The sequence below is a fragment of the Oikopleura dioica genome, chromosome PAR (genome assembly GCF_907165135.1).
Source record: "Oikopleura dioica chromosome PAR, OKI2018_I68_1.0, whole genome shotgun sequence".
Classification (NCBI taxonomy): Eukaryota; Metazoa; Chordata; class Appendicularia; order Copelata; family Oikopleuridae; genus Oikopleura; species Oikopleura dioica.
Genome location: NC_137293.1, coordinates 2425453 through 2441118, shown reverse-complemented (window position 1 = coordinate 2441118; position 15666 = coordinate 2425453). Strand labels below are relative to the sequence as shown.

Here is a 15666-nt window from a genome sequence, read left to right as displayed (position 1 = left end):
TTAATTAATTTCTGCTTCTGTGCCCGCTGTCTTAGGGTGTCGGGAAAGACGGCGTTGATGACTTCGTCCGACATGAGCATTTTCGGTATTCTCGCATTTCTAGGGTTGTTTTTAGTCTCTTATCAGAATGAAAAGCATACGCTGGAAATCTGACTCCAAGATGGTAAACGCTCATTTCTGTATTTTTTCTAGGAAAAAAGTAAAAACCGGCGATTCTAAGAGTCTAAGACGCTTCATTAGGGATTCATAGGCTTATTAATAAGGTGATCGTGGCCCTTAGTTTCTGCCGTGTTCTTGTTTGTAAAAGTTAATCATTCAGTTATTAAAATCGACTCTCCTACCTGTTTCTTGGTGCCTTTATCATTTTTTTCTCTCTACCATTTGACTTTTTGATTTGAAAACATCTTCGCCGCATTCTATCGACTTTCCGCAGGGTTGATCCGTAATCCCCTACCTGTATATCTGAGAATAGTATACATACAGGCAGGCATTAGTCTCTCCCAACTTATCAACTGTAAAAGAGTAGCATCATTTGACACATTGACCATAAAAGAAAATTAACATAATTTCGTATGTTCAAACACTCAAGATATACCAAATAACAATAAAACTTGATAATCAGAACTCAATTACAACACTTAAGATCTTGTCAAGATTCAAATAAAAAGATTGAAGTTCTTTTATCCCTCAATTAAGATAGTTGAAGTGTAAAATTACGATCAAATTTCAGCGAAAGTACCTTTTTGCCGACTGAAATCAACGAAGAGAACCGAATTTTTCGAAATTAGAATCTTTATTTATCATTTTTGAAGTGTTGTTGTTGACAATATACAGTACGTCTAAGGCATCGAAAATAGATATTTTTACACAGTTATAGTAAGAGTTACAGTTAAGGAAAAATGACGGGTAGAAATGTGCAAGATAGAGATATTTCAATCGACGATATTACTCTTTTGGTATTATCTGACTGTAATTTCCTTTTAACGAGATGTATGAGGATTGGGATTGTAAGAATAGGAATACGGGTTGACATATTGATAGACTGGGGGTTGCATAAGAGGGCTAGCAGGCCGCTGATTGGGCGCAACTGGGTGATATGGAGAATTAGGAGATGTTTGCTGAGGTACTGGTTGGTAAGAAGTCGCATTCTGCCCAGCTGGCCCTTTGGCTGGGAAAGTTGGGACGTGGTGGTAAACTCCATCGGAGTTGGAAGAGCCGTTCGAGCCGAGATCCGTGAGAGTCGTTTTCTTCGAGCATTCAGATCTGTAGAGCAGATTCTCGATGGTTTCGAAGTGGCCGTCTTTTCTGCTGGTCAAGGCCGAGTATTCAGGAGCGTGAGTTGGGACGCGGATGATATCGAAATCTTCTAAAAATGAAATAAATAAAAATAGACTTCTCAATTCAATAATCATAAGATTTTTATGCAGCGCTATTTCGATTTTATACCGCGGCTAAATATAGAAATAAGAAAGCTGAAGTCCACTTACGATTGGCAGTAAACTGGGCGCCCTTGTGGGGATTGTGCTTGAAGTAGTCAAACTTGCGCCGGTTTTTGACGAAAAGGGCGCCCGCCACGACGAGCAGGAAAAGCAGACAGGCGGCGCCAGTCACCGACGCCACCACCACCAAGTCGCCGCTCTCTGAAATTGAAAACGTTAAAACTCTAGTTCCAAAAGAACGAAGAAAAAAAACAACCAAACACAGAGCCTTAACAGCCCGATTAGTGGGCTGGAGCAATTTTTGGAAAATATATAAACTTTTAGTTTGCAAAGTTAAAAAATGTTGATAATGGAATTTGTTTCTGAAGCCGCGTAGCGGCTTTTCTTGGTCGGAGCCGGGTAGCGGCTCTGTTAATATTTATTTATCAAGGATTTTATTAAGTGACTTAATTGGAAAGTTGATTTTTTCTAAGATTTTTCGACTTCAAAAGTCTCGGAAAAACGCCACAGTGAATTTTCCTTTGAGCTCCCACCTTATTTTCCAAAACAAAAAATTCACTTTCGGTGCCATTTTGGCGCGGTGTCTGTCGTTAAATGTTCAATGAAGTCCTTTCTCGTAATTATACAAGAGCGAGCTATTTTCTTACCTTCATCATGATTATTTTCTAAAGGATCAGAAGCGGCGATGCTTTTGAAACTGTTCCCGCGAGCGTTTGGGCACATAACAAAGCATTTTTCGAGGCGTTTTGCTGGGCCACGGCATTTGACTCCGTCGTACATTGGAAGGGGGTTAGAGCAGGAGCGTGTTTGCTTTTGGTAGCCAGAGCCGCAGCCGGAGTCGTTGTTGACTTCGCAGGCGGACCAATCTGACCAGTCAGACCAGGTTGGCTCGGCTGAAAGCGGGGGTTAGAATATGTTCTTCAATCGGAAATCTGAAACTCACTGTAGACAAAAACACTAGCCGGGGGCGAAAGACGACTTCCAACAACGGAGCTGGCTCTGCAAGTGTAATTGCCGGCCGCAGTCTTGTCAACAGTATTGACAATCAAATCGCCCTGGCTCGTCAATTCGTAGTTTTCGCCGTCGATTTTGATCGGCTCACCATCTTTGAGCCACGAAACTGAAGCATCGATTTTAGCATGATTAAGTGACCGGAAGTACTCTGGCGGCGGATTGACGTTAAAAATAAGAAGTGGTCCAAGGTTGAAGCCCTGACAGGTTAAATCAACCTCGGGCACTTCCGGGACGAGGATCATCCGCCCCGAAACGAGCATTTTCCGGATGGACTTTTTGAATTAAAAACGTACCTAATGGTTTTGGATTCCCAGCTGGGGGCCGGCAATCGAGGACAAACTTCTCTCCGAATTTTACTCCGCCTGATTGGGGAAGAGGCTTTTGGAATTTGTTGTGAAGATCTTAAAGAAAAGGATGAGTTCAATTTTCAAACTTGGCTCTAAGCTGAATTTTTTGATAGATTCCCGGAACTTACAAGAATGAACGATGAAGGATCGCTGGCTTTTGACCCATCCAGACTGCTCCGAATTTTTCCCATCTCGGATCTGACACATGCACCAGTAGTCGTCATTGCCGAAGAATGACAGGACATCCATTCGGCTAACAGTAAGGACGGATTTGACGACGCCATCTTCATCCGAGACTGAGAAGCTTTTGTCCGGAACCGATCTGCCGTTGCATTTCCAGGAGATTTCGTCGGCGTTTTGAAAGACGCACTGAAGATCGATCGACTTCTGCGACTCCAGGAGGTAGTTTTGTTGCTCTGGGACGAGTATGAATTCGGGGAAGGCAGCAGAGACTGAAAAAAATTGTTATTTGAAAGAAAAAAATGGTAAAAATTCGATTTATTTTCCTTCGAAAAGCTCCCGCGTCTATTTGTATAAGGCTAAAGCATGTAACATGGGAGTATTTGTATTCACTTTTTACCACAAAATAAAGCATACTCTCCCCCTTTTTGATATTTTCAAGTCGCGGCGCCACAACAAACGTTTTGTTTTATTTTGCTTTCTAGCGGCTGGAAATATACATTTGCGCGCACTTTCAAAAGACAAATTATTCGGGGTCAAACTTGAAAATATACTGAATTGGGATTAGTGTATAAATTTTGAGACTGTGCCAGAATTCGACCGAGGCAAAGCCGGATTATTGTTCAGGGATAAGCTGGAGTTTATTGATGTCCAAATAAATTATATAATTACAGCAACAGCACTTCAAAAATAAGGAAGATATTTATAGATATATGTAGATATTATTGGTTTGGCAGATTATTTTGCTTCTTTTTCGATATTTCGATATATTGCGGATCGAATGAATGATGGATTGAATGTTTACGCATGGATTGTCTAACAGACACTTATTTATTTGTTAAAAATAATCAAGGTACTAAGAGTTGAATCTGCGCAAAGTTCGCTAATCTTGGCTGGAAAGCTCCAACTAGCGCGTTTCGCTTTCTCCCAAAAGGTCAGAATGTCTCCACTCTGGCGGTGGGTGAGTTACGCTCCCGTTGGAAAATGATTGTTTTAATAGTTTCGCTGGCCTACCATTAGCGTCTTTTATTACAATGCTCAGTAGATGATATACATTATACAAGCTTTCTTCTTGGCAAAATATTTGGAAAAGAATGGAATTTTGAAAGGATTAGCCGATTTTTTTATTGAGTCGATCCCCTTGAAGGTAAAATATGTCTCGTACTCTAATTGTCTTTTGATTCTTGTTTAAAAGCCGCGCTTGAGGAAATACACAATCAAGGCTGGAGGACCCTTAAGATTCGTGCTTTTTGCTCTCTTGACCTCGTTATTTACCGATTTTTTAAAACCGTTTTTTTTGAAAGACAGTTTTTTCTCCTTTTTCTTGGAGCGAATTCCTTTAGCTTTATGTTTGCGCTTTCAGAAGTCAATATTATGTTTTCTTAGAGGAGACTTTTTCGGTAGAGTTTGTGTTCGGGTCACTTTATTAAATCCCGTTTTCTGAGACAATAATCGGCCGACCTCCCGGTGGGGATTTAACGTCGCTTGAGCTAGGGAGGAAACACAACAAATTCTAGAGAAGGGAGCTAATCCTTCTGTTGAAAGAAGGAGAAACTGCCTGTATTTGCGTATAAGGGATACATTATTTCGGTGAAAATGGATTTGTCTGGTAGACAAGCTGATTTGTCTGCCAGACAAAACAAAACGAAGGAAAATAAATTATGATTAAATTTAGAAAGGATTCGAAAATTCGAAAAGAATGTCATAAAAACATGATTTCCAACCCTCTGGGTAGCTCTAGAAAATTCTAATTCTCCGGCGCCATGCACCAGGAAACCTCAATTACACACTGCAAGTTTCACTTACCGATCGTCTGCACTAGAAGCGCTATTCTTCTTGCCATATTTGTGGTTCTTCGTTAACTCTGATTAATTCGATAAGTATTCACTTGTTCATGTAAAAAAATCGGTTTCCTGTAAATTGGATTGATTGAAATTGGTTTTCGTTTTTTTAATTTTTAGCGAGCGTTGGCGAATTAGCGAAACTCGGCGAAAAAACGGTGTAGATGGCGCGGGAGGGTAAAAACGCGCGGCCAGGATGGCGCCGGGGAGCCACGCACGCGCGCAGTGGTTAAATCAACGGAGGGGCGATCGGGCGGCGCCACTCTGACGCCGGAAGTGGCTTCTAAGACATCATTCCCGCCGCAAAAAGAGGGGACGCAATTTTACCCTCCCGATTAATTTATATAATCGACCCGAAATACTGTTCTTTTCGACTTCAAAATGCCGGTTTTCCTTCGGTTGGCCTACCCTATTTCCAAATTTGTTGAGCAGAGTGAGCTGAGCTGAGCTCAGCTTAGTGATTTTCGAAAATGATCTGATCTGCTCAGCTCAGACAATTATCACTCAGGTCAGCTCAGCTCAGCTCAGGTCCGCTCAATTATTTCCTAATTTGATAAGTTCTGCTCAGCTCAAATAAGTATCATTCAGCTAAGCTCAGCTCAGCTCGATGATTTTATAACATTTTAACAACTAAAAATAGAGTGAGAAACACCTCAGTTCAGCTCACCAAGCTTAGCTCAGCTCTTTTTAGGGTCTGCTCGGCTCAGCTCAACTACCTAAAAAAAGGTCTGCTCAGCTCAGCTCAGCTCAATGACCCCTGAAAAAGGGCAGCGAAATAGGCCCATAAATAGGCAAATTTGCAACTCGGATTCTGACTTACTTTTGTAATCAAAAATTTCAATCAAAAATCGTCATTCTTAGAAGCCTTATTATTATCTTTTCGCGGTATCAAAAAGTTTTCAATCCAAATCATAAAAGAAGAATCATCAGATCGCCCTCAATCTTCCTCACTAATATTTCTTTCGCCACGAGCCTGAAATCCATCAAAAAAGTCGCCGGATTTTTCGCTCTAGCCAGTTCGAGGTCATCATTCCGGGGGCCGTCTCAGCCCCGTTCCATGATTTTTAAGTTTAAGGGGCTTGACAAAGGCTTTGAACTATGAGTTGATTAATCTCAGTTCTGTCCCCAACCCCTCCCTCACCCATTATTTAAAAAATTAAAATTATCACTGTTTTTAGCTCAATTATGGTTTTGATTTAAAGTTTGATCAAGTTGGGCGAACGGCGACTTGGACAAATGGAGACCATTCTTACGACGCCCTATTTTTCGTGTATTTCCAGTAACACACAAGAGAAAAAATTGAAAAAAATGCTGGAAAATGACCGCAGAATCCGCAGTCTGCGAACTGCGAGATTAATCAAAAACTGCGGAAAATGACCGTGGAAAATTCGCAGTTCTCGAAAATTCTGCGAAAACTGCGGACTGCGGTGCGATGTGCATACGTTGCTCTGACTGCGCTGCGAAGTGCGAAATTCCGCAGTTCGCAGGTCGCACTGCGAAGGTTTCTGCGATTTCCCCACTGCGAATGTACATCCCTGTCCGGGGCCTGATTGAAAGGCTCTTAGGCCTATTTCCGAGGCGCGCTTCTTTGAAACTCGGAGATATTTCATTTTTACTGCCGTCAATTATGGCCGTGGTTATGGCCTAAGTATGCCAGCATTTGATGGAGCGAAATGACACGTCATGTGGCAAACATCAACCTTGTGAGTCTTGAGCGGAGTTTTTCCCTTAGACTAATTTTAGGAGAACTCTTATTAATTTATTATTAAGTTACTATAGCGATTTGGTGGTAGTGGAGGGAATTAGATGAAATCGAAATGTATTAATTGTAAGTCATACTCCACGAAGCTTAAATTTATTTAAAATCTTTAGAAATTCTTACATTATGGTTTCTCCAAAGCAGGAACGAAATGAAGTTATCCATGTGAGTCATCACCTCCCGGTCGGGGTCACCGAGCTTGCTGACCCGGTCGTGCTCGGCTGATTTGTTTTCAACTCGGCTTGAGTTCTGTTTTCTCAACAATCGTCAATTGACGATCTTCAGAAAAAACAAGCATTTTGTAACAAGCAGAGTTCCAGCTATCAAAATTTTTGAAGTGGTTGTGTTTTGCTTGTCTGAAATGCAGGAAATCAGTACAGAATGCTAATTTATTCAGGTGGTTATTTTTCGGGGGCACTTCCGGGAGCGCCCCGCTGCCGCCGGATTGGCGGCCCCGGACATCGTCAAGAGAGAGACTACAAATCAGCCAGATTCAATTTCCGCAGAAGTTAAACTCAAACGGCTACCTGTGGTGCCGACTGTCTGTGGGGGCAAAAAGACGACACTGATTTTTGCCAAAAACGATGTTTACAGGGAATTCGATTCCCACAAAATGAGATTTACTTACTCATCAAATTTTTAACTTACTTCGAACCGCGGTTAACCGCGGTTGGAATTATCCATCGAAGGCCTGAGAAACTTGTGTAAAAAACCTGAGTCAGAATTTAGAAAAACGCTTTTCAAATCCTGCTTCAGGTTTTTTACCAAGAAAAAATTCTGTCAGAAAACGAAAGAGTGACTGTAAGAGTCTTAAAATTTCATTGAGCAAAAAACGATGAGAGTAACCATCTTATGAAAAATTCTGACCGCCTTGCTTCAGTAACAAAAGCGTTGTTAAATAATTGATGATCTGTATATTTGGCTGTTCAGAAATTACCACCACATTGTTGGAATCTAAAGAAGCTCCAACAAAGCTGAGGAAGTCTGGGAGGATGTCCCGCTGAAAAACGACAGGATTTCTTTCGGCGAACTCGATACCTTCATTATCTCCAAATAAAAGGACGCCCATCAGGCCAGAGCCGAACGGGGCCATTATCTTTTACTTTGTTTATTAAAAAGTTGCGTTTTTCAAGATCACCCAGGGTGATTTTCTTTTTTCTTAGAAAAAAAAAATGAAAATAAGGACACTCAGGCCAAGGTGATAAAGCTGGCTTTTGTTGGACCAAGCCAACCCAAAATAACAGAAACTAGGACTCAAATCGAAGCCAGATCATTAGGAAATAACTGATAATGGGTAGAATCTAGATAGACTTAGTGATCATTGATTTTTCTGTGTTCTTCTTGTACTTCTTCTTTTGCATATGATATGTCAAATAAATCAAATATTTATGAATAGAAAAATCCAAAAATATAAAATAAAAAAGCCATTTATGGTTTTTTCGTGAAATCAAATTCAGAGTTTTCTTTTCCACCAGAAAATGGAGAGTTTCCATGACAAATTTATCTTTAACGATAATTTCGTATAGTTTTCGCTTTGAAATTTGCCTCGATGACATTTGCCTAGTCTTTCATAATTGCGAATAATGGGATAAGCCTTTGCTTGTCCATCGAGATTATGATTTTTGTCGAGAGCGACGTAAAATTATGCCCCGCGAGGTAAGCAGCTTCTCACGCGTCATTAGATGTGTTTTGCTGCCAAAAATGGACACTTAGAAGAAAAATTATCTGATGAGCGCGATTCAAATGCAGTCAAGGGGCGAGGGATTCTGAGATCCACAGATTGGCACGCTCCGTTGGCGGCTTTTAGAAATTATTTTTTGAGAATCCAATGGGTTTCTAAGGGGCAATAAAATTTGCAAAATCCTATCATTAATTCGATCATTGCCTAAACTCATAGTTGTCTATATTCGAGGACCTCTTTTTTGCTCATCATCCTCATTTTTTGGCTCGAGTTTGAGCTCTCCCGTGGCGAAGCTAATAATGCTTCTCTCGGCTGTTTATAATTGCGGAAATGATCCGGCATGAGTCCACATGAGCGGTCAATTTCGCCGCCTAGATCAAAGGTAAGCCGATCCGTTAATGATCTTGCTCGCTACTATTCAACCTTTCGAAAGGAAGAATTCTGGGAAGGAATCGAGCGGAGCAGCGGCCCGGCGCCGCCAAGTCGAAGCTAAAGACCCACTGGCGGCCGCCAAGGACTAAGCAGCAAAATATTTTCACTGCCTATCCAAGCACACGGATTTGTAGTGAATCCGGGCTTGATTTGATTTTGAAGGGATTTAGGGGGACAGATATTGGTTTAAATTAATCATGAAAGTTAGTTAAGGCGATTTTCATTGACTTTATGAAGATATATCCTAATTTTCTTGCCATACTTAATTATTGTTTTCTGACAAAAAAGCCAATGACTTAGAAAATCTTCAAACGCTGTAATTTCCGGCTCAAGCTCCATCCCTCTGATCGCCCTTCATTTCCGGCCTTTACCCTTTTTTGAGAAGCCTTCCATTTTAGCTGCTTACTAGAGCAGACCCTGACAAAATCGGTAACCAAAGCAACTTAAAATTTTGATTTTCCGGAAGTGCACGAGTGTGCGATCCATCATCATCGCCGATCAGATTTATCAAAATATACCTTTGTTATCGTAGAATTAACGCGAGTGATCGATAACATTCACGTGACTACGGCTATCAAACACCGTAAAGTTGAGGATAGCATCAGTTATATTTTGAATGAAGTTTAGTAAATAAATTTAGAGCTAAATAAACGCTGACCGCATTGAAACTGAGGTTTTCATTAACTATCTATTATCGAATGTGAAGAGATAATAATAAGACTAGTTTTTAACGGGAAAATCCGAAATTATGGTTTTCCGTCAATTTTAGCTCTTGGCACTTGAAGTTGAGAAAAAACCAAAAGCAATGAAAATATTTCATAGTTCCGTTAAAAATTGCCGTTCTCAAGAAAGGATGTGCATTCCGTCAAGTTGGTGTGCAGAGCAAATTTTCAAATTGTCGTAAAAAGGGTTCGGCAGAAATTCACAACTTTGTGAAACAAACATTCAAGCTAATGGCTTCCAAATTTTAACCCATCGAGAATGAACGACTAAATGACTGGAGGGCCCTCAAAGTCTTTATGCAAAAAGTCCCCTTGAATTTGAGAATTGAAACAATTCTCGGATTTGCCATTGTTTGGGGAGGATATTCAGCTCCCCTTGAAATACGGACTCAATTGCGCGTGACCACGTGACTTTACTCGACCTAATCCAAGAGGATGAAGATTGTCTGGGACTGGGAATCAAGGTTCATTCTTAATCTTGCGCAGTTTTCTCGCCAAAACTTGTTGAACCGTGGTTAACCGCGGTTATCTTCTTACTGTAATGACACTACAGTAAAAAGACCGTAAGATCGACCCACCAGCCCAGAATAATGATACTCGAGGTTAATATTTCTTTTTGTAATGAGCGGTGCTCGAAATAAAAGCAGCGGAATTTGGAGGATGCCTCTCAAGAATTGGCGCCGCTCCGTGTCGGAATCGCTCCCGGAAGGGGATCAAGAGTTCGCGCCGCCCCGCTCCGGACATCACTCGCTCTGTCGAACATCCTTCGATGCTTCGTAACATAAGATCGTTTACGAATACCTCCCCTTTGCGTTCGAATAAGTATCGAGAAAGGATGCCCCTTTAGTTTTGAATTTCTCAATTCGATCAGGGCCCAGTACATTATCGAGTTTTATGTGACAGTAATTCGGGGCGGCAAATCACCGCCCAGCAGGACTTCTACAGTATTGAAGCTTCGTTTTCTAAAGCCTTCCGCTAATTGTCCAATCGATGTGCCACGACATCATTACCCCAGAAAGACGAGAACATGGTTTTACAGTTGAAAAATAATCAACTCCTACTTGGCTTTACAGGGCCACACGAGCCGTTCCGCTTGTAAAAATTAATCAACCTTGGCAGTTTTCGGGTCTCGCAAGATCAAATTTTGAGGCCATCAGATATCAAAAATTACTCCTTAGCTCTAGAAATTACTAAATAAAGCTTCCGGGCGCAATTTTTGGAAAACAAATCGAAAAACCTGAGTCAGGGGCCTGAAAAATCTAACGACAATCAATCTTGAAAATCCATTTTTGGATTTTTCTATTTTTAGGAACCGTCTAGCTTTCTTCTCGCCGCCACAACTGTTTGAAAAGTCGTGTTTAGTGCGTGTTGTTCGGCTTTTCAGTTTGTAAATCGTGCACTGATCAATCGCCAAAGTGAAATCAATCTGACAGCTCGTTTCGAAATCATTCGCAGGCCATTAAAATACTGTTGTGGTAACGATTTGCCTTGCAAGAGAATTGGAGAGCAATTATCCGCGGTTTTTATAAAAGCGTATATTAGGCTAGTTTTCAAGTTAAAGAGTGAACAGAAAACGAGGCTTGCGCCGGCGAAAGTTATGAACAGCAGGTGCACGAGGCGAATCTCCAAATAAGGGAATCGGCAGATTCGCGATCACAACATCCCCCAGATTCGACTGGCGTGAAGGTTGACCGACGCAGAGTCCAAGTTGGTGACGAGAGCGGGTTCGTCGACTTGAAGCCTCCTCGTTGTCTTTTCTGATCAAATAGTGATAATAAATGATTTGTTATGATCTTGCTTGGAAAGGTACAGTCTTTTTCCGGGCGCGCCGCGGATATCTTTCGGTGAACGATGAGGCCGGTTCAGCGTCGGGTCGTTTCTTAACAACGGGGTTCTCGGGTTGATTTTGGCCGCAATAATCCGGGTCCAGGTGCTGTGGACGGTCCTTGTAGAGAATACAGTGATGTCGGTGTACCCAACTGAGCTTTCCACTAATGTCCAGTCGAACTATAACGCCATTAGTGTCCACCACTTCAAAGGGTCCATTCCAAGCGCCCTTGCTCTCCTTCGTTTCCGCGGACATGGGTCTTTTTAGCAGAACTCTGTCGCCTTTGGTTATCGTTATTGGTTCAATTATAGATTTTCCCTTATTTTTAGCGACGAGGTCTGCTTCCGATTGAGCTAAATCGACGAGCTTGTGGACGCGGCTTAGGGTCGCGGCTATTTCAGTGGCGTACGTTTTTGGAGAATCCGCGGATGGGTTTTCGGCCATTTGTATTCCGTCGAACGAAGGTTTTCTTCCGTAAATAATTTCGAATGGCGAGACGCGCGTTGCCACATTTTTGCATTTATTCATAGTACTCACCACTGATGGTAGAACTAATTCCCAACACAGATTTCGTTCCAAGGCGATTCCATATAACGCATTTTTGAGAACACGGTGCGATCGCTCTAGGCATCCAGTACTTTCCGGGCGATAAGGAACATGTAAATTCTGCTTGACTCCAAGCAAATGACAAAGCTCACTCAGCATTTCATTTCGGAAATGTTTACCTTGGTCGCTGCTGATAATCTTCGGGAAATCGTACAATAGAATGTGACGCATAATTTGGCGAGCAGCGTCACTTGCTCGGCACCTCGCAGTCGGATAAACTGACAAGAAACGACTGTATCCATCCATAATGGTTAATGCGTATGATTTACCGGTTTTCGATCGCTCGAGTTGTATAAAGTCGACATAAATGATTTCCCATGGTCGCTTGGCACGGTAAAGGGTCTGCATATCTGGTTTACCTTTCTGCATGTCCTGGCCTTTTCTTTTCAGGCAAATGTCGCAACTTGAGACAAATCCGCGGATATCGTCCAATTGGTCGGGCCACCACGACCATGATAGCAATTCCCTTGTTCGATCAACTCCGGTGTGCGCTTTGTGATGAGCAGCTTTTAAATAGTGAGGAATAAGGCTTTTGGGAAGCACAAGGCACTTCTTTTCCCCCCCAGTTGATCGTCAAGGCTTTACTCTCCGGATGGATTTCCAATTTTTTCGACCAGCGTTTGTATGATTCTATGCCGTAAAGACTATCTGGGACTTGCCATTTTTCCGCGGATATTTTGTTTTCTACAAAGTTTTTTACTGTACCTATGAGTTTATCTTCTGATTGAGCATTTTCAATTATCCGCAGCTCCAGGATAGGTACGTTTTCGCTCAGAACTCCTGTGGCAGCTGATTTTAAAGCATAAATTTCCGCGGCGACTTCTTTGTTTTCGAGGAGCATTTTCTGTGGTAAACTTTCACCACCGCACCATGACGGGATATAAATTATGAGGTCGCTCTCTCCGGCCGGATTGTAGAATTTTCCTGCCAGTTCGTCGCTTGGTTTTTCGTTTTTCGCACAGACTTTGTGCCACGGTCGTGACAATATATCTGCCAGGCAATTGTCTTGTCCTTTAATGTACTGAATTGTAAATCGAAACTTACTGAGTCGATCTTGCCATCTTTGGAGCTTGTCGTTTGCCATTATTTTCTTGTCCAAGGCGCATAAAGCTTTGTGATCGGTGAGGCATAAGAATGGCTTTCCCTCCAAATAATATGAAAATTTCTCGATTGTCATCAATAGTGCGAAAGCTTCTCGTTCCGTCGTTGACCATTTCGATTCTGTTGACGACAGTGTTTTCGAATAAACGGCGATCAGTTTTTGTTTGTTGCCGAATTTTTGCATAATGGCTCCTCCAATAGCCACTTTGGATGCATCGCAAACGACCACAAATGGTCGAGAAAAATCAGGAGACTAAATACCTTATTACTTGCCAAGATCCTTTTTGCGTTATCGAAGCTCGCTTGAGCGTCGTCATTCCACTGAAATGGTTTATTTTGCCTGTTCAGCACAGACATTTCTTTGACGATTGAGCTGAATGAGTTGATGGCCACTCGGTCACCAACGTTGCATGAGATCCAGCTTTTCCACCAACCAAGGGTTCCGAGGACTGACATTAATTCCTTCCTGTTCCGCGGTGGCTGCAATTCCTTTATTGCTTTCATGTTTTCTTCTGGGATGCTTATCCCTTCCGCGGAAATTTGTCGGCCCATGAATTTTGTTGATCGCCGGCCGAAATTGCACTTTTTTCCCCCCAGCTTGACGCCGAATTTTTCGCAGGCATCCAAAACCTGCTCCAAGACCTGAAGATGCGTTTCTTCGTCACGGCTATGTAGCAATATATCATCCACATAGCTTTTGAAGTTGTTTTGTAGCTTCACCGTCCCTAGCATTTTTGCGACACATTTGCAAAATGCGTCGCCGCTGTGTTTCATTCCAAACGGCATTCTGATGTACTGATACAGCTTGTCCTTATAATAAAAATTCGTTTTATGTCGGTCGTCTGGGTGGATTTCCATGTTCCAATATGCCGCGTTTATATCAATGTCAGAGAAGATGTGGTTTCCAGTCTCCATGTCCGCAAACAAACAATCTATATTTGGCACGTTCCAGATGTCCGTCTCCTCTGTGAGGCACTGGTTAAGCCCGGACTTGAAATCGGAGCATACTCTTATATCGTCGTCTTTTTTAGGGACAATGACTAGTGGACTGTGAAAACCCTTTCCGTCGGGGCACTCCTCGATTATCTTCCCATTGAGCATCGTTTCCATCTTACCATCTACTTTCGGTTGCAGATGTTTGGCTATTGGCCGCGGTCGAGCGCTTTTCGTTAATCCAGGGATTGTCGGGATCCTCACTTGCTCCGAAAACAGGCCTACTTTATCGTTTGGCCCTTTGAAAACTTTTTGCTTTCGGAAGAGGATGTTGATGAATCGTTCGAAATTTTCACCTTTGAAGATAGTGTTGTCGAGTTTTAGTTCTTTCGTTTTCTCCCGTAGTTCCACCTTTTGCTGCGTCGTTAATTTGCTGACTTCCATCCTAAACAGCGCGTTGACTTCTGACCAAGGGAATAGGACCCTTCGGCCAGAGTGAATCATTATTTCCATTCCATAACCGGCGATTTTGAAGTTTCCGTGCTCGCTGCTTGAGTGTCCTATGATAAAATCTTTGCCGAGGATTGCCGGCAAACCTTCTCTCACGATGTAAAAGCATACACCGCGGAATTTGTAATTTGATTGGTGAGCTTTCACTATTGCGGATATCCTACCAATTGATTTTATTCTTCCACATCCGCGGAATTCCATTGAAGTTGGCTCGATAAACTTGTGAAGTGACGATGGAAGGAGATGCATTGGCAAAATACATTTGTCAGATCCGCTGTCGACCAATGCAGTGACTTTTAGTGTAAATCCATTCATCATAAGCGTAATTTTTGTGTTGAAGAAAGAATTAGTGATATTTGTGCTGCACGATAAGCATGCTGATAATTCGCACTCATTACCAGCATTTATAGAAAAACCGACGCTTCATTTTCCTCTGGTAGACGTTCTTCTTCATTTGCTTGAGCAACGAAAGTGTTGGTCTTCTTACCGCGGTCTTCTTGTCGTTTAGGTTTCTCGTGACGAAATCTGCAGTTTTTGACTCTGCAGTTCCCCGCGGCAAAATATTTGCATATTGGCATTTTTGACTTTGGTTTCTGGCTCTGGCGTGCGAAAAATACTGATCCGCCCTGATTGGTTGTTTGAGAAATCAGGAATTCGACTTTGTCGCGATTGTTTGAGCATCTGAGATTTGAGCCCATTCATTGGCCATGTGTGCATGCACCGAAGGTTTCGTGACTTTCAATCGCCCCGCGATAATGCTCGCAGAAACGAAGTCGAATATGTCATCCGCGGTTGGAGCATTACTATCGTCGTTTTCTTGTGTGCCCGGGTTCTTTTTCATTTTGGTTCGGCGGATTTGAGCGCAAATAGCGGCTTTAGCCGGCTCCATACGATCTTCTATGTCCTGCGCGTACTTTTTCCACGGTGAATTTTCGTCGAATTGCGTTTCCATTACTCTTGTTAAGAGTTGCAGCGCTGATAATCCCGAATCGTATGTTAAATTTAACCACTCGCGCAGCTCAATCCAAGTTTTCGTCGATTTTGTTGCGTTTTTAAGCCGCGAGTAAATTGAAGGGCTGAAGCGCAGCTTAACCTTTGACGCGAAGATTTCGTGCAATTTTGGGTCATCGGCGATATAAATTTCGTAAATTTGTGTTACTTTGGAAGTGAACACCGATGTTTCATCGAAATCTCGCCCGCTGTATGTTAATTCGTTCAGGGCATTTTCCGCGGATTTGATCGCACTTGCCTGCTCTCTTGTTAACTCGTTACC

The 15666-nt window shown here is 42.2% G+C and overlaps 1 protein-coding gene across 1 annotated transcript; it reads right to left on the bottom strand.

The window, feature by feature from the left end:
* Nucleotides 1–787: 787 nt before the first annotated feature.
* Nucleotides 788–4949, bottom strand: LOC145702308 (netrin receptor UNC5C-like). Its single transcript, XM_081779526.1, has 7 exons — nt 4787–4949; nt 2929–3252; nt 2747–2854; nt 2383–2559; nt 2087–2332; nt 1488–1640; nt 788–1366 (listed from the first exon to the last, which is right to left on the bottom strand). The coding sequence occupies exons 1-7, from the start codon at nt 4821–4823 to the stop codon at nt 981–983; spliced, it is 1431 nt and encodes a 476-aa protein (XP_081635652.1). The 5' UTR covers nt 4824–4949; the 3' UTR covers nt 788–980.
* Between the last annotated feature and the right edge of the window lie 10717 nt (nt 4950–15666).